This window comes from Bos indicus, chromosome 9, assembly GCF_029378745.1.
Source record: "Bos indicus isolate NIAB-ARS_2022 breed Sahiwal x Tharparkar chromosome 9, NIAB-ARS_B.indTharparkar_mat_pri_1.0, whole genome shotgun sequence".
Classification (NCBI taxonomy): domain Eukaryota; kingdom Metazoa; phylum Chordata; class Mammalia; order Artiodactyla; family Bovidae; genus Bos; species Bos indicus.
In genome coordinates this window covers 646,707-668,022 of record NC_091768.1, presented here as the reverse complement: position 1 = coordinate 668,022, position 21,316 = coordinate 646,707, and the positions used below count along the sequence as shown (strand labels likewise).

The 21,316-nt window shown below is 39.3% G+C and overlaps 1 protein-coding gene and 1 pseudogene across 13 annotated transcripts in view; one reads left to right on the top strand and one right to left on the bottom strand.

Moving 5' to 3' along the window:
- The window catches only part of PHF3 (PHD finger protein 3), a 207,395-nt gene that overhangs the window by 145,937 nt on the left and 40,142 nt on the right, over nt 1-21,316 (bottom strand). For 9 of the 13 annotated variants that reach the window (XR_011568363.1, XM_070795656.1, XM_070795657.1 and 6 more), the window contains one exon: nt 3,709-3,870. Coding sequence is in view for 11 of the 13 variants with exons in the window: in XM_070795656.1 (XP_070651757.1) it covers nt 3,709-3,870 (162 nt within the window). In the remaining 2 variants the exon portion in view is untranslated. Of the gene's footprint in view, nt 1-3,708; nt 3,871-4,755; nt 4,946-13,245; nt 13,404-21,316 lie in introns of those variants that run through there. The other 4 variants (XM_070795658.1, XM_070795659.1, XM_070795660.1 and 1 more) reach the window with 4 other exon arrangements.
- On the top strand, nt 12,702-20,626 carry LOC139184865 (HAUS augmin-like complex subunit 3 pseudogene; annotated as a pseudogene).

Sequence of the window (21,316 nt, the reverse complement as noted above, 5' to 3'; positions counted from 1 at the left end):
ATGATCCTAAAACAGGGAGGAAGGCAGGCAGTTCACATGAGGAATTGAAAGCCAAGCTATTTAAGAAGCAGTTGGACCCCACGCTCCCTCTCCTCTGTTCCATCTACTGGGCAACTGCTCTTCCCAGTTTCTTATCCAAGACCAGAGGCTTACTCTTTAAGGAGTATAAAAACAGTTTCAAGACTAAGGAACATTAAGCACAAATAAGAGTGGCTGTAAAGTACACTGAAATTTTTAAGATTATGTGAATCTCTATGTGCTGAAAGCTGAGATGCCCCCGTCAGCTTCCCTAAAGGGTTTCCATGTATGCTAGTAATCTAACAATCTAAATTCTAATATCAGGGATTCTTCCAAAAAGTTACACAGCCAGATTAACATAGAGAATGCTCACAGTCAACAAAACATTAAACACTGAGCAAACTACCAATGATCAGACATTTTAGGAAAGTCTCTTAACATGAAAAACAGAAGCAAAAAAATAAAAGAAAAAGGAGAAGAAATTTTAAAAAGTTTAAAACACTGTTAAGTAGATATAAGCATCTGAATGCAGAGTTCCAAAGAATAGCAAGAAGATAAGAAAGCCTTCCTCAGCGATCAATGAAAAGAAATAGAGGAAAACAACAGAATGGGAAAGACTAGAGATCTCTTCAAGAAAATGAGAAGTACCAAGGGAACATTTCATGCAAAGATGGGCTCGATAAAGGACAGAAATGGTATGGACCTAACAGAAGCAGAAGATATTAAGAAGAGACGGCAAGAATACACAGAAGAATTGTACAAAAAAGATCTTCACGACACAGATAATCACGATGGTGTGATCACTGACCTAGAGCCAGACATCCTGGAATGTGAAGTCAAGTGGGCCTTAGAAAGCATCACTACGAACAAAGCTAGTGGAGGTGATGGAATTCCAGTTGAGCTATTTCAAATCCTGAAAGATGATGCTGTGAAAAGTGCAGACTCAATATGCCAGCAAATTGGGAAAACTCAGCAGTGGCCACAGGATTGGAAAAGGTCAGTTTTCATTCCAATCCCAAAGAAAGGCAATGCCAAAGAATGCTCAAACTACTGCACAATTGCACTCACCTCACACGCTAGTAAAGTAATGATCAAAATTCCCCAAGCCAGGCTTCAGCAATACGTGAACCGTGAACTTCCATATGTTCAAGCTGGTTTTAGAAAAGGCAGAGGAACCAGAGATCAACTTGCCAACATCCTCTAGATCATCGAAAAAGCAAAAGAGTTCCAGAAAAACATCTATTTCTGCTTTATTGACTATGCCAAAGCCTTTGACTGTGTGGATCACAATAAACTGTGGACAATTCTGAAAGAGATGGGCATACCAGACCACCTGACCTGCCTCTTAAGAAACCTATATGCAGGTCAGGAAGCAACAGTTAGAACTGGACATGGAATAACAGACTGGTTCCAAATAGGAAAAGGAGTATGTCAAGGCTGTATCTTGTCACCCTGCTTATTTAACTTATATGCAGAGTACATCATGAGAAATCCTGGGCTGCAAGAAGCATAAGCTGGAATCAAGATTGCCGGGAGAAATATCAATAACCTCAGATATGCAAATGACACCACCCTTATGGCAGAAAGTGAAGAGGAACTCAAAAGCCTCTTGAGGTAAGTGAAAGAGGAGAGTGAAAAAGTTGGCTTAAAACTCAACGTTCAGAAAACGAAGATCATGGCATCTGGTCCCATCAGTTCATGGGAAACAGATGGGGAAACAGTGGAAACAGTGTCAGACTTTATTTTGGGGGGCTCCAAAATCACTGCAGATGGTGACTGCAGCCATGAAATTTAAAGACACTTACTCCTTGGGAGAAAAGTTATGACCAACCTAGATAGCATATTCAAAAGCAGTGACATTACTTTGCCAACAAAGGTCCGTCTAGTCAAGGCTATGGTTTTTCCAGTGTTCATGTATGGATGTGAGAGTTGGACTGTGAAGAAGGCTGAGCGCCGAAGAATTGATGGTTATGAACTGTGGTGTTGGAGAAGACTCTTGAGAGTCCCTTGGACTGCAAGGAGATCCAACCAGTCCATTCTGAAGGAGATCAGTCCTGGGTATTCATTGGAAGGAATGATGCTGAAGCTGAAACTCCAGTACTTTGGTCACCTGATGCGAAAAGCTGACTCATTGGAAAAGACTCTGATGCTGGGAAGGATTGGGGGCAGGAGGAGAAGGGGACGACAGAGGATGAGATGGCTGGATGGCATCACTGACTCGATGGATGTGAGTCTGAGTCAACTCCGGGAGTTGGTGATGGACAGGGAGACCTGGCTGCAATTCACGGGGTCACAAAGAGTCAGACACAACTGAGCGACTGAACTGAATTGAACCGAAGTACCTTATGAAAGACAACATAAAATACCACATGCGTGAAACAACGGCAAAATGCTACAAAAAACATTATTCCCAAAACAAAAAAAGAACACTCAGAATTTGATGAAAAAGTTGATGGATAAACATGAGAAAAATTCAGTAAGAAGAGGAAGAAGATAGAGGTGGATAAGTGAAGAAAATAGAAGAGCCCGTCCCTACTATCTAATACTTGAATAATAGTTTCAGGAAACAAGAGCTGAGAAAATAAAGGGGAAAATAATCAGTGAAATAATTCAAGAGATTTTCCCAGACTCAAAATAGAGTATCACTTTCAAGTTTCTGAGGAAAAACAATTTGCAACCCTGAATTCTATGTTTAATCAGACTATGATTCCAATGTGAGAGCAGATTATAAATACATTTGCAAACATACAAGGTTTAAAAATATATATATATACATACTCCTTTTCCTCACAAAACTACTAGAAGAGGCCAACGAAGGAGCTAAACCAAAGAAAAGTAAATAGGAACTGCAATACAGAACAGAATCCTCAGAAGACTAGTAAAGGGAGCTCTGTGGACAAGAACCACACCTCTAGCTTACATAGGGCTAACATAGCACTGCACATAGCAGCAGATCAGAAGGTCCCCAAAGACACTTTCCTCAGCAAGATGAAAATGACAGAATGCCTGATATGCACAAATATATTCAGAAACGATTCAGATCACTGGCAGAGTAGTTAGGGTGTAATTACTGATATGTACATTAAAAGCTGTGTGTGCAAACGTGTAAACTAATAAGCAAATGATCAATTATTAAATCAGAAAGACAAAGTTGTATAGAACAGTTTATTAAAAGGATCATCACTAACAGCATACTGACTCATAATAACGTAAGTAATTCCTACTGATCTTGTGAAATTATCTATTAGAAAAATGAGAAAATATACTTTTGTTTCATGGGGGAACAAGAGGAGAAAAGAGTGCTAAATTCACCATCCAGAATGAGAAATCAATAAATACAATCATCAGAATAGTCAAGAAGTAGCAATATACACGTGTTACTTAAGAGACATGGAATACCAAAAAAGTAACAATAATTAATAAAACCAGTTTTCTCTAAGAAAAGGGAAAAAAGTAGTAGGATGGCAAGTACTGGAAACTCATAGATACTAGTCAACTCTCTGAATCGTGTAATTTCAACGAAAATTTTTTTTAAATCATACCAACAGATTGATACAATCTCAAAACTGATGATCAAAATGCCTCAGGTTAGCAAACACCAAGAAAATACTATCACTGCTCAGCAAGTTTACACTCGATCACATCTGTCCCTCATTTGATTTCCTAGCTAGGTCTCTTTGGTAGAGTTACCTTGTGCCATTAAACGAGGTGATTTTCTTGGTGATCTCACTGAATTTTCTTCTACTTTGTCCCTCAAATTCCTGTTAGGTAAAATCAGTTCTTCGTCATCAATGGTATCATTGCCACTTTCTTTAACAACTCCTTCATCCATAATATCGTCAAGACCAACAACTAGGAAAAAAAGAAACAAAACAAAAATTTTTTTAAACATTGGTGATGTTAAGTGTTTAAAGGCAGTACAGAAAACACTGTGAGACAGTTTCCTAAAATAGGATAATGCCACTAACAAGCTCCCAATTCAGTTTACAAACTTCTACCTTATGAGGCAACTGGTCAAAGAGAAGACTAGCTGTGATTCTTCTTGGTTTGCCCTCCACTGTCACACACTCTCACTTATCACTCACTGTACCTCTGTGAACATCGTAAGCAGCTACACCTGGAGTACTTAATTAATCCCAAGTTTGGTTAAAGAAGTACAAAAAAGAGTAAATACCCTGAAAAGCTTGCAATTCTAGGATCATGCTAGAACCAAAAGATTCAAGTTCTAGCTGTAATCTATTCCTTGAAGACTTTTATGCTACATGTGTGAGACTAAGTAATGGAGATATACTTTTGAGTTACATCAAGTGCATGCGCACGCAAACACACACACACACAGAATGAAAAACACAATGTAACTTCCCCCTCCCCCCACAAGTTGGGGAAAACAGTAGATGTTTAATATAACTATATAATTAAGTTACCTTCCCCTAATCAAAAGAGAGTCATTCATTTAATGGCAGGGGAGGAGGCATGGAAAAGGAATGCAAGACACTGTATTTATATTATCAACAGGTTTATTTCTGTACCGAACAAATGTCATTTTACTAGCTGACATACAGCAATTCTAAATGTGCAGTTGTATAAAATCTTGTGAAAAGAACGTGATTATTGCAGTCATATGACCTGGATTCAAGTCCCTGCTAAAACACTTAAATAAAACCTGACCAAATCCTTAACCTCTCTACCAGTTTCTTTTATCTCTAAAACGAGAACAACAATACCTGTCCTACCTACCTCACAGGGCTGTTGTGAGGATCAAGTGAGATGATGTATGAGAACTCACTTTGTAACTTTAGAGCACTACACAAATGTTAGTTATTATCTTCATCCTAGGGGTTAGAAGGAACCTCAAGAAGTTATCTAGTCCTCATCTTTGTATCCAAGTAGAACTTCATTTAAGAGTTCAACAAGAAAGTGGTCTATCCTAAAAATTTAAAGAGAACAAAATTCTTTATAAATATACTTTCAAATGGTACAATCCTTTTGAAGAGCAATTTGACAACAAACAGAATTATGAAACTCCTTATATACTTTGACCAAAATATTATATAAGTATAGAAGAGAGAATAAATTATGAAAAAATGCTGGCTAGAAAACATAGTGTGATCCTTGTTAGTAACAAACAAAATGTTGTGCATGCACATTTAGACAAACCAAAAAAAAAAAAAAAAAGATCAGCAAGAAATGGATGAAAATTATAACAACAATTATTCTATAAAATAATATACTTTTTCCCTATTTTCCACATTTCCTGCTATATGCATGGGTTACTCTCAAAAACAGAGTCCATGTTTTTTATCACTATGCTATATGTACTAAAGGCTTAGAGAAGAATTTATCTTTGGAAAATTCATCAGGACTCTCATATTTTATTTGAGATTTTTTTTAATATATTTAAGATATAATTGGGGGAAACGTGGGGAGTTCCATTAGAAGGTTACTCCACCATGATGGATGCTGCCACACATTCATACACATTCTCAGAGAATCTCTAACATTAGATAATTAGTTCTACCATGTTTATTTTAAAAAGCAAAAGTTAAGCATTATATGCATACATGTATGAAGAGATAGAAATGGATGGGGGAAGGAAGGTTATCTGTGACTATCTGGTGGTAAGGTGGAGTAAGGAATTGGGGAAGCGGGGTTTCAATCACTGTATATTTTCTATAATAAACATGCATTTTGTATTGTAATCAGGAGGGAAAGTAATAATTCAAAAAACAGTCCAGGAGAAAAGTGATTAAAACCTGATTAACAGTGTTCATTGCCAGGATTATAAAAGGGCAGTCTGAATTTTAGGGCTATACTGCACAGCAGGATCAACAGGATTTAGCAAAGACAAATCTAGAGGTCAATTACCAGGTTTTACCTTATTCCCTTTTCCTGGCAGCTACAGCTGACCCCTCTACCCATCCTGAACCCGTTTCTCACTTGATTTCTGAACATCACACACTCCTCCCTCACTGTCTACTTCTCAACACCCTTTATAGATTCTTCTTGCAGGTATCACACACCAAAGGACTTAAAAGGTTCAGTCTTTCCATCTCCCCTTTATGTGTACTCACTTCTCCCTAAATGATTTCATCCAGTCCATATATACTCACTTGACTCTCAAAGTTATATTCCCCAGCTCCAAGCTCACATATGACCTCCTAAGAGTGTGATCTAACATGTCCACTAGGTTGTCAAACAGGTATCTCAATGTCAACATAGAAAAGAAACACTGATTCTACCCATTTCCCCTCCCCTCAGTAAAACTGCCCTCCTGAAACAGTCCCGGTAATGGAACCCAGCTGCTCAATGCTAACGTTCTAGAACTATCCCCAGCGCCTCTCTCCTCATATCCTACATTCAAGGGTCAGCTCAACCTGCTAGCTCTATCTACAAAACACATCACCTGTCTGATCACCACTGACTACTCCCACAGTTCACCTTCTCCCCACACCCCCATCATCTCCCATCAAGCCCCTCAGTGTCCCAGGATCCTCCATGGCCACCCGCCACAGACACAGACACATACTCACAGTTTGTTTTCCAGACGTCATAACTATATCTTAGATTCTTTCAAAATATAAAGTTATATCATGTTACCATTCTTCTATCCTCCAAACCTTACCAATACAGATGTATGTTCACACACTTCAGATACATTTTCAAAATCCCAGCCAAGGCCTCCGGGATCCAGAGAAGAGCAGCCCCCACCCACTTTCCTCACTTCTTGACCACTGACTCACAGTGCCACAATCACACTGGTCTCTCCATAACACCGAGAAGCAAAAAAAAAAAAAAAAAAAAATCAAGCTCTAGGTTGTCTTGAACATTTCCAGGGCTCTCAAGCAGTACGCCCCCCAAAACCAATGCATCTGCTTAACCTTGCTGTGCCTCAAGCTGCTCTATGAAGCAGAGATCATGCTAGTGGTCAGCGGTGCACTGTAATTATTACGTCAGTGTGAGTGCAGGGCTTAGAACAGAATCTGGCACCTAGCAACTGTGGACTTTGGTTCACAGTCTCCCCTATTATGGACCCCACCATCACAATTTATGTATTCTTTTTCCCCTCTATTCTCCCAAGAACAAATCTTCCATTAAAAATGTACCTGAAATTTCTTTCTTCTAATCCATTTGTCTGATTAAAGTAAATCAGAGTATAGAATGAACAATCTCTTGTAAAACCCATCCAACTAGATATTTAAGTTTTGGAAAGTTCAGTCCAACAATTTCCACTAAGAAAATGAATAGAAAGCAGTGACACAGAATCTGTTCTCTTTTCAAATCTCTGTTTATTCTCAGTTCAGTTCAGTCGCTCAGTCGTGTCCAACTCTTTGCAACCCCATGAATTGCAGCACGCCAGGCCTCCCTGTCCATCACCAACTCCCGGAGTTTACTCAAACTCATATCCATCGAGTCAGTGATGCCATCCAGCCATCTCATCCTCTGATGCCCTCTTCTCCTTCTTCCCTCAATCTTTCCCAGCATCAGAGACTTTTCCAATGAATCAGCTCTTCACATTGGGTGGCCAAAATACTGGAGCTTCAGGCTTCAGCGGCAGTCCTTCCAACCAGTGTTCAGAGTTGATCTCCCTTAATATTGACTGGTTTGATCTCCTTGCTGTATAAGGGACATTCAGGAGTCTTCTGCAGCACCACAGCTCGAAGCCATCAATTCTTCTGACACTCTGCCTCCTTTACAGTCCAGCTCTCACAGCCATAAGTGATCACTGGGGAAACCACAGTGACCATACGGGCCTTTGTTGGCAGTCATGTCTCAGCTTCTCAACACACTTTGTAGGTTTGTCATAGCTTTCCTGCCAAGAAGAAATAATCTTCTGATTTCATGGCTACAGTTACCATTTGCAGTGATATTAGAACCCAAGAAGAGGAAATCTGTCACTATTTCCACCTTTTCCCCTTCTATTTGCCATGAAGTAATGGGACTGGATGCCATGATTATTAGTTTTGTTAAGATTTAGTTTTAAGCTGGAGCTTTCACTTTCCTCCTTCATACTTATCAAGAGGCTCTTTAGTTCCTCTTCGCTTTCTGCCATTAGAGTGGTATCATTCACATATCTGAGGTTGCTGATGTTTCTCCGGCCTACCTTGATTCCAGCTTGTAACTCATCCAGCCCGGCATTTCTCATGATGTGCTCAGCATATAGGTTAAATCAACAGAATGACAGCAGAAGACAGCTCTGTCATACTCCTTTCTCAATCCTGAACTAATCTGTTGCTCCATACATGGTTCCATTTCTTGACCCAAATACAGGTTTCTCAAGAGACAAGTAAGATGGTCTGGTATTCCCATCTCTTTAAGAGCTTTCCACAATTTCTATGATCCACACAGTCAAAGGCTTTAACATGGTCTATGAAACAGAGGTAGATGTTTTTCTGGAATTCCTTTGCTTTCTCTATGATCCAGGGAATGGCAATTTGTCTCTGGATCCTCTGACTTTTCTAAACCCAGCTCGGACGTCTGCAAGTTCTTGATTCAGGTAATGCTGAAGCCTAGCATGCAAGATTTTAAGCATGACCTTACTAGCATAGGTGATGAGTGCAACTGTCCAATGGTCTGAACATTCTTTACTACTCTTCTTGGGAATTGGGATGAGGCCCAACCTTTTCCAGTCCTGTGGCCACTGCTGGGTCTTCCAAATCTGCTGACATGTTGAGTGCAACAATTTGACAGCATCATTCTTCAGGGTTTTGAATAGCTCTACTGGAAATCCTACTACTGGAAAAGTTCAGTTTTAATTCCAATCCCAAAGAAAGGCAATGCCAAAGAAGGCTTAAACTACTGCACAATTGCACGCATCTCACATGCTACCAAAGTAATGCTCAAAATTCTCCAAGCCAGGCTTCAACAGTACATGAACCGTGAACTTCCAGATGTTCAAGCTGGATTTAGAAAAGGCAGAGAAACCAAAGGATCAAATTGCCAACATCTGCTGGATCAGAGAAAAAGGAAGAGAGTTCCAGAAAAACATCTACTTCTCCTTTATTGACTATGCCAAAGCCTTTGACTGTGTGGATCATAACAAACTGTGGAAAATTCTTGAAGAGATGGGAATACCAGACCACTTTACCTGCCTCCTGAGAAATCTGTATGCAGGTCAGGAAGCAACAGTTAGAAGTGGACATGGAACAACAGACTGATATTTTCACTCTGCTTATTTAACTTGTATGCAGAGTACATCATGAGAAATGCTGGGCTGGATGAAGCACAAGCTGGAATCAAGAATGCCGAGAGAAATATCAATAACCTCAGATATGCAGATGACACCACCCTTATGGTAGAAAGCAAAGAAGAACTAAAGAGCCTCTTGATGAAAGTGAAAGAGAGTGAAAAAGTTGGCTTAAAACTCAACATTCAGAAAACTAAGATTATGGCATCTGGCCCCATCACTTCATGGCAAACAGATGGGGAAAAAACAGAAACAGTGACAGACTTTATTTTGGGGGGCTCCAAAATCACTGAAGATGGTGATTGCAGCCATGAAATTAAAAGACACTTACTCCTTGGAAGGAAAGTTATGACCAACCTAGATAGCATATTAAAAAGCAGAGACATTACTTTGCCAACAAAGGTCCATCTAGTCAAAGCTGTAGTTTTTCCAGTAGTCATGTATGGATATGAGAGTTGAACTATAAAGAAAGCTGAGCACAAAAGAATTGATGCTTTTGAACTGTGGTATTGAAGAAGACTCTTGAGAGTCTCTTGGACTGCAAGGAGATCCAACCAGTCCATCCTAAAGGAAATTGGTCCTGAATATTCATTGGAAGGACTGATGCTGAAGCTGAAACTTCAATACTTTGGTGAGCTGATGCGAAGAACTGACTCATTGGAAAAGACCCTGATGTTGGGAAAGCTTGGGGGCAGGAGAAGAAGGGGACGACAGAGGATAAGATGGTTGGATGGCATCACTGACTCAATGGACCTGAGTCTGAGTAAGCTCCAGGAGTTGGTGATGGAGAGGGAGGCCTGGCATGCTGCAGTCCACAGGGTCACAAAGAGTCAGACACGACTAAGCGACTGAGCTGAACTAGAATTCTATTGCATCCATTAGCTTCACAGCAGTGACCCCTGAGGCTCACTTGACTTCACACTCCAGAATCACACCACCATAGTTAGCCGATTCATTAAGATCTTTTTTTGTACAGTTCTTCTGTGTATTCCTTCCATCTCTTACTGATCTTCAGTGTCTACTAGGTCTCTACTGTTTCTGTCCCTTATTGTGCCCATTTTTAGGTGAAATGTTCCCTTGTTTAAGTAAAATTTATTAAATTTCTCAAAACTGGCGTAAGTTTAAGTCACTTTACACCATACAGAAGGGAGAACCACAGTACTGCAGAGACGTCACATCTGACAAGCCTTAATTCAACTCACGCTGGCAGTACAAAGGCCAAACTCCACTGCTTCTAGGAACTTATCTCCTCTATTATGAAACTTGGCCCTAATTATCAGACTTGAGAAAAACCTAAAGAGCATGGTCTCTCTGCAAAGTCACAACGATAAAGGTTACATATCTATTTCAGAGTTTGTGATGTGAAGTAAAATAAAAACTGTCACAGATATATCCTCGTAACAGAGCCCCCTCAGGTTTCTCCTCTGACACAGCAGCAGACCACCACTCAGCCTCTAAGGGCCTCCCTTCAGAAAGTGTCTCCTTTATGGATGATTCACACGCTCCTTCCAAACAGAGTCCACGTTATGACACACGTCATCAATTTGTGTGTTATCTATACAATGAGTCATTTGGGGGTGAATAATTTTAAAAATACAAATAATGCTACTACCTTTTTTCCCTCTTAAACTTCTTCTTTACAATAAATTTTAAAATACAAGCTTACTGAGTCAAAGAAGGCAAATTTATATATTCTATTTTTCAACCTCAACCCATGACTTTTGATAAAGAGTATAAACAATTTACAGCGCAAAAAGTTTCATATTAAGTCTCAATTAAGAACTTACTAACACTGAGTTGCAGATTTTTAAAAGAAACACAGTTATTATAAGCCTGACATACATACTGCTTTTCTGTATTTTTTTTAGCTCGGCCTTCTCGTCTAGGCTTGTCTTAATGCGTTTTTCTTTCAATAATTTATATGAACTCTTTGTGTAATATCTGCGTTACCTATTTAATGCAAGTATTTTCCCTCGTTTACCTTTATTTTAGTATTATCTCATGCTGCTGCTGCTGCTACTAAGTCGCTTCAGTTGTGTCCAACTCTGTGCAACCCCACAGATGGCAGCCCACCAGGCTCCCCCGTCCCTGGCAAGAGTACTGGAGTGGGGTGCCATTGCCTTCTCCGATTATCTCATAATCTTTCTTCAGAATACTGTCTTCAGTTACTCCAACAGGATTAAATTATCCATCCTTTCTGTTGAAATTTAACACATTCTAAAGTCTTATATTTAAACATGTATTTTCACTTTTGTCAAATATTTAAGTATTTAAACAAATATTTCGACTTTTGTCAAACAATTCATGCTTTGGGAAAAACTGATTAGTATTTCACAGAGAGTTTCTATCAAACAAATCTAAAAGACACTAAAAGACTAAATCTAAATCTAAAAGACTAAAAGGTTAAATGATGTTAAAACAGTTTTTTCACTGCAAATCTTTAGAACCTTCAATGTTAAAGGCATATTATTTGAGGGAAAGAAGTGCACATGGTAAAACTGCTTCCCAAACTTTATGTTCTCACACACATACCAATAAAACATACACCAAAATGCAACGATAGGTATTTCAGAAAGCAGCTTTCTCCTTCTTCTTATTCATACTTTCTAATCCATATCACATTAAAAACACTTTGTCAAAAAGAATTTCCCCCAAAAATACATAATCACTGGTGCCACTTTTTAAATCTTCCCTTTGTAAAGTTATACATGTACCTGATTTTAAAGAATTGTGCCTAATTCTATAAAATTTATGAAGAAAAACATTAATGCTCAGCACCCACTCACTTTCCTTCTGCTTCCCCAACTGAACCTCAGTTCACTGGGAAAACGTAGGTCGTATCTCCCTCCACTGAAAGGCTACTGTAAAAACTATACTAACATGTGCCTGACTGAATGCTTGACTGAAAACATAAGAGAGTAGCCATTATAATATCTTAGCAGATACTATAATTATTTTTCAAACCATTTTCTGTAGCCCTAAGTACCCTTCACTCTGACCCCTCCCCAACTGTCAAAATAATTTCTCTTATTGCCAAAATGATTCTACCACATTATAAAAGTGAGATGATAATCATTCCCTAACTTTTGAGCATTTTAATTCCATCCTAAAATACCATAAATTATGTACCTTTATAGTAATTCATTCAAAAATATTGAGGACCTACTATGTGTCACATGCTGGCATAGATTATTCCAGATACCAATGACACAGAATTCTCAAGACAAACAACCCGGTTTCTCCGCTAAACGTGAAGAAGTAAGGGATTAGAAATAGAAAAGTGTGTGCATGTTCAGTCGCTCAGTTGTGTTTGACTCCTTGAGACCCTATGCGATAGCCCTCCAGGCTCCTCTGTCCATAGGATTTCCCAGGCAAGAACACTGGAGAGGGTTGCATTTCCTTCTCCAGGGGAACATCCTGACCCAGGTATTGAACCCATTTCTCCTGCACCTCCTGCAAGGGCAGGAGGATTCAGCTGGGAGGCCATTTAGTAACCGTTATGGGGGGTAAGCATTTACATAGACTGATACATACTAAAGTCACATAGCAACCAAATGAACATATGAACATATTGACCTATTTCAATTCCAATTCAAACCGTAAAAGGAAAAATGTGTGGGAACTGGGTAAATAAATGAACACTGACTGCATACTTGGAAACATTAAAATGTATCTTTATTTTAGACAGGATAATATTGATGATTTTTTTAAAAATAAAGAATTCTTTTATTTTAGAGATACATACTGAAATATTTACAAATGAAATTATATGATTTCTGAGCTCTTCTTCAAAATAATCTTGGTTGAGGGGAGGTAAGGAGGACTGAAGCCTGGTGTGCTGTGGTCCATGGGGTCAAAAAGAGTTGGACACGACTGAGTGACTGAACTGTGCTGAAGGAGAAATGAGTGGGGTTTAAATGGAAAAAGAAGAACTATTAATATTAACTAACTGTATAAGTAACAGGTAGATGAGGGTTCATTTATTATACTAGTCTCACTGCCTTGATGGAGAAGGAAATGGCAACCCACTCCAGTATTCTTACCTGGAAAATCCCATGGACTGAGGAGCCTGGTAGGCTACAGTCCATGGGGTCGCAAAGAGTCAGACACAACTGAGTGACTTCACTTCACTTCACTGCTTTGATGTTTTCCAAAAAACAGGAAAAATTTTAAAAACTGTTGCCATGAAGCTTCCTTTTAACTAGGATGAGACAAATAAAAAAGATATATAGTGTATAAACAAAAGGGAAGAATGGGGAGTACAAAGAAGGGAACAAACAGTGGTCTATAATTTTAAACTGAGAGGCCAGGGAGAGCCGGGGATACTGGTACTGGTTGTCTCCTGCCAAGAGCTTCCAGGCCAGGAGAAAAGCTCACTGCTCAGGCCAGAAAGAGCCTGGGGACAGCAATGCCGAGGTGAATTTTCAGCAAAAGCAGAACAAGTTGAGGGAGTAGCTTTCTAGTTAGAAGGCACATCAAGTACCTAGACTCTGAGGCAGGAGTATGCCCAGGATGGTGAAAGAACAGAAAAATGGGGGCAAGTCTATGTGGCCAGATTAGCAAAAAGGGGGAGAAGAGCAGGTAAAAATAGAAAGGTACAGGGGGCAAGCTAGGTTCAGTCTCATAGGCCAGGAGAACTTTAGTTTTCTCCTTTGTGTGAAATGGAAAGGGACCAGAGCATTGTGAATAAAAGGGTGATAGGATCTAACTCTCCAAGATTACTCTAGATGCTGTTCTGAAAACATATGGGACAAAAACCCCAGAGGCAGAAGCAGGGAAACCACTTCCAGGCTAATGCAATAATCCAGATGAGAAATGGTAATGACTAAAACCACAGTGGCAGTGAACTAAGTGAGACTGTATGAGATACCAGAGTCTGGACATATTCTAAAAACAATGCCAACAGGATCTGCTGATCAAGTGAATACAGAACATGAAAGAAATAAAAATGACTTCAATGTTTTTTGTTAAGCAACTCCAAAGAAGTTAACATTTCTAGAAATGAGGGACACTGTAGGCATAAAGTGGTACAAGGAGAACTGGGAGTTGGAGAAGCAGGTACCACGAGTTCAGTGTTAGACATTAAGCTTAAAATGCCCAACAGACAGCCAAAGAAGTAAATACAGGAGTCTGGAGTATACATATTTAAGAGCTGAATTACAAAGCGTGTTTTAAGTCATAAAATTAGGGCTTCCCCAGTGACTCAGAGGGTAAAGAATCCACCTGCAATGTGGGAAACCTGGGTTCAATCACTGGGTTGGGAAGATCCCCTGGAGAAGGGAATGGCTACCCACTCCAGTATTCTGGCCTGGAGAATTCCATGGACAGAGGAGCCTGGCAGGTCCATGGGGGAGAAGGCAATGACACCCCACTCTGGTACTCTTGCCTGGAAAATCCCATGGACGGAGGAGCCTGGTAGGCTGCAGTCCATGGAGTCGCTGAGAATCGGACAAGACTGAGCAACTTCACTTTCACTTTTCGCTTTCATGCATTGGAGAGGGAAATGGCAACCCACTCCAGTGTTCTTGCCTGGAGAATCCCGGGGACGGGGAAGCCTGGTGGGCTGCCGTCTATGGGGTCGCACAGAGTTGGACAAGACTGAAGCGACTTAGCAGCAGCAGCAGCAGAGCAACCTTCACTTTCATTTTCACTTTTCAATTCACCATAAAAGTGAGTAGAAATAGAGAAGATGCTTAAAATCTGAATCCTGAAATACTCCAGTGCCTAGAGGTCAAGAAGATGAAGAGGAGAATCAGAAGAAACTGAGAGAAGACAAGAAGGTGAGAGAATAACCAGGAATGGTGAACCAAAAATCGCATCTGGCAGAGTGACACTGCTTGCAACCCAAAGCAGCTGATGAGAGTGAAATCAGAATGTGGAGGAGAGATACTGGGGGTGAGAGCATTAAAATTCTTTCCAGGAGTTTGTAGTAAACACACAAAAAGAACAGGGCAAGACAACTATACTGATGAATAAATATAAAAGGTGATATGTGGCTAACACTGAAACTCAACTGTAAGGACCTAGACAGAGACTCTTTCAGACTTCTACCAAGCACAGAGAAAAAGAGATATTCCATTATGTTAATTACATATCATATCCATGAAATACAGAAAATAGAAACCTAATCAGAGGGGACTTTTCCTCGTTGTCCAGTGGCTAAACCTCATGCTCCCAATGTAGGGGCCCAGGTTTGTTTCCTGGTGAAGGAAATAGATTCCATGTGCCACAACTAAGACCCAGCACAGTCAAATTAATTAATTAATTAAGTTTTTTAAAAAGAAAACCTAATCAGAAAACACAAAAACCTAATATCATAAATACCTAAGTATCTGATTTCATAAATATCTAAATATGTACCTAAGTATAGGATATAAGGGCAAAAAAATGTACCAAAGGGTTGTTTTTTTTTTTTTTTTAACTATCAGGTAACATTATGAAATTAAGGAAAATATCAAAATGTACATAACAATTTTTCAGTTGAATTAGCTCCACTCCATAATTCTAAGAAGCACATAGAAGAAGCACTTGGCCACACCCAGCCAACTCCAGAAAACTTAAGAGTTAAGTTAAACTGGAGTGTTAAGTGGGTACTGGGGAGTATTGAGTTGCTTCAGAATCTGCTCCTTGGTTGGTTGGAAATCATTGTCTTACAGTTGATTTACATAATCCACTAATTACAGACTCAACTTGGCCGAAAAACTAAATATTAAGGTATTCTTATAAACACAACCCAAGGAGATACTATAGTTGACCCTTGAATAATATAGGTTTGAATTGTAGGAGTCCACTTATTCACAACTTTTTTTTCAACTGTAAATATTTATGATCCATCCATATGATCATAAATTTATGATCATATTTATGATCACATGATCCATGGTTGGCTCAACCTCTGAACTTGGAACCGCAGATACGGAGGAACTGTGGACAGCAAGGAACCTCTGATATGGAAGGCAGACTCTACATTATACTCAAGATTTTTGACTGTGCTGAAGGCTGACATCCCTAAATCACACTGTTCAAGGATCAACTGTAGAACTACTTATTAACATTGGATTATTTTAATCTGACAAAAGGATTAACTAACAACCACTTAAATTAAGTATACTTTTCATTTGCTATTTCTCTACTAGGAATGTTCTTCCCTTACCCAGGAACCCACGATCTTCAAAAGGCTGGCCACTATATGTGTCCAAGCACACTGCTTCTCTTGGGTCACCTCCACCCACAGAGCTGCCCTAACCAGCCCAACTCTCTGAGATGGTGCTGGCCACCAAACAACCAACCAGACAGTCTCTATCACCTTACATTCTACTTAGAAGCTCCAGAACAGGGATTTTGTCTCAAACCCAACTGTATCCTCCAGCACATGATGGGCACCCAACAACTGTTTCTTAAATGAACAAAGAGCACCAACCAAAGAGCACCAACCACTTTTTGGCAAATCATTACACCTTACAACTGTGGAATCACATGCTGCTGGTGCTTGGAATGCATTTTAATGAGAATGTTACCATAAAACAGGAACTGGGTGAAAAGAAGTGACTAACTCTCCTATAATATGAATCTTAGCTTTATTTATTTTCACACTGCAATGAACCAGATCCCAACAAGGCACTTCATTCTTTGCTTTTATTCAAACATAAAAGAAAACCAGAAACAAATGAGGTTAAGCAAAAAGTTCTTAGAGGATTACGTATTTTTCAGTATGTAAAACTGATTAACATCCTTAATCCATAGCACCCCGTGAAAAGACTCTAATGATAGTTTATACAAAACTAAATAGAATATAAACTCCATGAGAGCAGGAATTTGACAATGTTTTCTGATATGTCTGTAACTCCTATAACAACCAATGTAATTCCTATTAACATCAGCAGATTGAAAACATAACCTAACTGCATCAAAACTCAAATACAATGCCTGGGTATTTTATTCTTTTTGGTGCAATTAAGATTGTTTCCAATCACTATTTAATGTCAAAGTTTCTTTTACACAGTAACATTTATCTGTTGTATTGCAGCTTTAGCTCTGATGCATTACTAATTCTATCTTTCTGAGCAGGTAGTTTTTCTGTTGTTTGGCTGTTTCATGTCGGGATACTTCCTTATAATCTCTGGTTTTTAAAAACTATAAGGATTATTTTACTCTGGGTTCTTGAAGGAGTTAGCCAATGCTACTGTGATACGGAGTTCCGATCAGCTCAGTTCAGTTGCTCAGTCTGTCCGACTCAATGAGACCCCATGGACTGCAGGATGCCAGGCCTTCCTGTCCATCACCAACTCCCAGAGTTTACTCAAATCCATGTCCATTGAGTCGGTGATACCATCCAAACATCTCATTCTCTGTCATCCCCTTCTTCTGCCTTCAATCTTTCCCAGCATCAGGGTCTTTTCAAATAATTCAGTTTTTCACATCAAGTGCCCAAAGTATTGGAATTTCAGCTTCAGCATCAGACTTTCTAATGAATATTCAGGAATGATTTCCTTTAGGATGGACTGGTTGGATCTCCTTGCAGTCCAAGGGACTTTCAAGAGTCTTCTCCAATACCACAGTTCAAAAGCATCAATTCTTCGGCGCTCAGCTTTCTTCACAGTCCAACTCTCACATCCATACATGAACACTGGAAAAACCACAGCCTTGACTAGATGGACTTTTGTTGGCAAGTAATATCTCTGCTTTCTAACATGCTGTCTAGGTTGGTCATAACTTTCCTTCTAAGAAGTAAGCGTCTTTTAATTTCATGGCTGCAGTCACCATCTGCAGTGATTTTGGAGCCCCCCCAAAATAAAGTCTGACACTGTTTCCACTGTTTCCCCATCTATTTGCCATGAAGTGATGGGACCAGATGCCATGATCTTAGTTTTCTGAATGTTGAGCTTTAAGCCAACTTTTTCACTCTCCTCTTTCACTTTCATCAAGAGGCTTTTTAGTTCTTCCCTTTCTGCCATAAGGGTGGTGTCATCTGCATATCTGAGGTTATTGATATTTCTCCCAGCAATCTTGTTTCCAGCTTCTGCTTCCTCCAGCCCAGCGTTTCTCATGATGTACTCTGCATAGAAGTTAAATAAGCAGGGTGAAAATATACAGCCTTGACGAACTCCTTTTCCTATTTGGAACCAGTCTGTTGTTCCATGTCCAGTTCTAACTGTTGCTTCCTGACATGCATACAGGTTTCAATAGAGGCAGGTCAGGTGTTCTGGGATTCCCATCTCTTCAAGAATTTTCCACCGTTTATTGTGATCCACACAGTCAAAGGCTTTGGCATAGTCAATGAAGCAGAAATAGATGTTTTTCTGGAACTCTCTTGCTTTTTCGATGATCCAGCGGATGTTGGCAATTTGATCTCTGGTTCTTCTGCCTTTTCTAAATCCAGCTTGAACATCTGGAAGTTCACGGTTCATGTACTATTGAAGCCTGGCTTGCAGAATTTTGAGCATTACTTTGCTGGTGTGTGCGATGAAGGCAATTATGTCGTAGTTTGAACATTTCTTTGGCATTGCCTTTCGTAGGGATTGGAATGAAAACTGACCTTTTCCATTTCTGTGGCCACTGCTCAGTTTTCCAAATTTGCTGGCACAGTGAGTGCAGCACTTTCACAGCATCGTCTTTCAGGATTAGAAATAGCTCAACTGGAATTCCACCACCTCCACTAGCTTTGTTTGTAGTGATGCTTTCTAAGGCCCACTTGACTTCACATTCCAGGATGTCTGGCTCTGAGTGAGTGATCACACCCCATCATGATTATCTGGATCGTGAAGATCTTTTTTGTACAGTTCTTCTGTGTATTCTTGCCACCTCTTCTTAAAATCTTCTGCTTCTGTTAGGTCCATACCATTTCTGTCCTTTATTGTGCCCATCTCTGTTCCTTGGTACTTCTAATTTTCTTGACGAGATTTCCAGTCTTTCCCATTCTGTTATTTTCCTCTATTTCTTTGCACTGATCGCTGAGGAAGGCTTTTTTGTCTCTCCTTGCTATTCTTTGGAACTCTGCTTTCAAATGGGTATATCTTTCCTTTCTCCTTTGCTTTTCGCTTCTCTCCTTTTCACAGCTATTTGTAAGGCCTCCTCAGACAGCCATTTTGCTTTTTTGCATTTCTTTTCCTTGAGGATGGTCTTGATCCCTGTCTCCTGTGCAATGCCACGAACCTCCGTCCATAGTTCATCAGGCACTCTATCTAAATCTATTTCTCACTTCCACTGCATAATCAAAGGACTTGATTTAGATCATACCTGAATGGTGATATGGAGTAGAGGTTTGTTATTCGTTTTCTTTCGTTACTCATGGTAACTTCCTGATTGGAGTCAAATTTATAAGGTGGTTCTAATCTCTTGAGATAAAAATTTGGAAACCCTGAATTTTTGTATATACTCACGCATCTGTTTATCCAAGCTGTGCTTAAGACTGAACATTCACTGTGTGTTTCAGCTGCTGTTACAGGAATTACAGATATATCAAAAACAGTGACAAATTCCTGCCCTCATGGAGTTTACATTCTACTTAATGTTGTATATAATATCAGTAAAAGTCATCTCCTGGGCTGCTATGGACTTCAGCTGACATACATTTCTGCTCAACATTAGTTAATTCACTTGTAAGCAAATAATTTGAGCTTGAAATCAGGTATAAAATGGGCAAAGAAGAATCTTCATAGCCTCACTAGCAAGGCTCTTGGCAAAGATAATCTGGATGCTAAAATTCCTAGCTTCAACAGTGAAGTTCTGATACTTGATGAATAAATCATTCACATAAAGACAAAATTTTTGCCTGCTATGGTAAAAAAAAAAAAAAGTGTCCAGTTATTGAATATGCCAGTTAGAAAGGGAGATTTGATCTGCAGAGTAAACAAGACTATTACACAGCCAGACAAAAGTTATTTTTAAATCAGCTGATAAAACAAAAGGCATCATTTGAACATGTACCATCATCACATGAAACTGAATTAAGAAAGCATTAGGACATGAATTGTCTGCTTGAAAACTTGGTTCAAGTACTTAGTCAAAGTAATTTGATGCCCCAGCAGTGACTGAAAACGCTAACAGACCCATCAGTATCTCAGCAGATAAATCCTGGGAATACCTTTGATACCAAGGATTATTCTACTCACAAGCTTTATCGACTTTTAGAAGGAGAAAATAGGAAAAAAGAATTATTACCCATGGAAATCTGGAGAAGTGGCCGAGAAACTAAAACAGGATGTTTCTTTGGTACAACAACAGTTGGCAGAATCTCCTCAGGAATATTCTTTCTTTCTGTCCAAACTAAATAATGATGTGGACATGCTCTGTGATGCTTTGTATCAAGGAGGAAATCAGCTTTTGCTTAGTGGACACTTTTGGCTGTTGGGTACAATACTGCTGTACATTGTTGTACAAGTATTCAAGTCCCTGTTTTCATTCCTTTTGGATATATATCTGTAAGTGGATGCTGGAACAGAGTTAACACAGCAGTTTCACTAGGTTGAATTTAACTGAACAACCTAATTCATCTTCTTATTGATATTTTTGCTGATGTGAATACTAAAAGAAAAATTGGGGTATCTAGTAAACTGCATCAAGTGGAAAGAGAATTATATGTATATTTTTTAAAAGATGAAGATTAAAGAATCTTCATCAAGGACATCAAGAATTTAGAAAACCAAAGATTAAAGCTATTGGTTTTGAAGACTGAAATTTACCAAAAATGAAATCTTCACTGCCTGTGCTACATTTTAATGTTTTAGATATTTGGAGAAGAACATAGCTAATAATGGAAAAGGAAATGGCAACGTACTCCAGTATTCTTGCCTGGGAAATTACATGGACAGAGAAGGCTGGTGGGCTACAATCCATGGGGGTCACTGAGAGTCAGACACTACTGAGCAACTGAACAACAAAATATCTATTAATAACATGCCCCAAACAATCTACAGATTCAATGCAGTCCCTAACAAAATTCCAATGGCTCTTTCACAGAAATGGAATAGGCAATCCTAAATTTGTATGGAACCACAAAAGACCCTGAATAGCCAAAGCAATCTTAAGAAAGAAGAACAAAACTAGAGACATCATACTTCCTGTTTTCAAGCTATACCATTTTCAAACTATATCATACATACCATATATCCATCA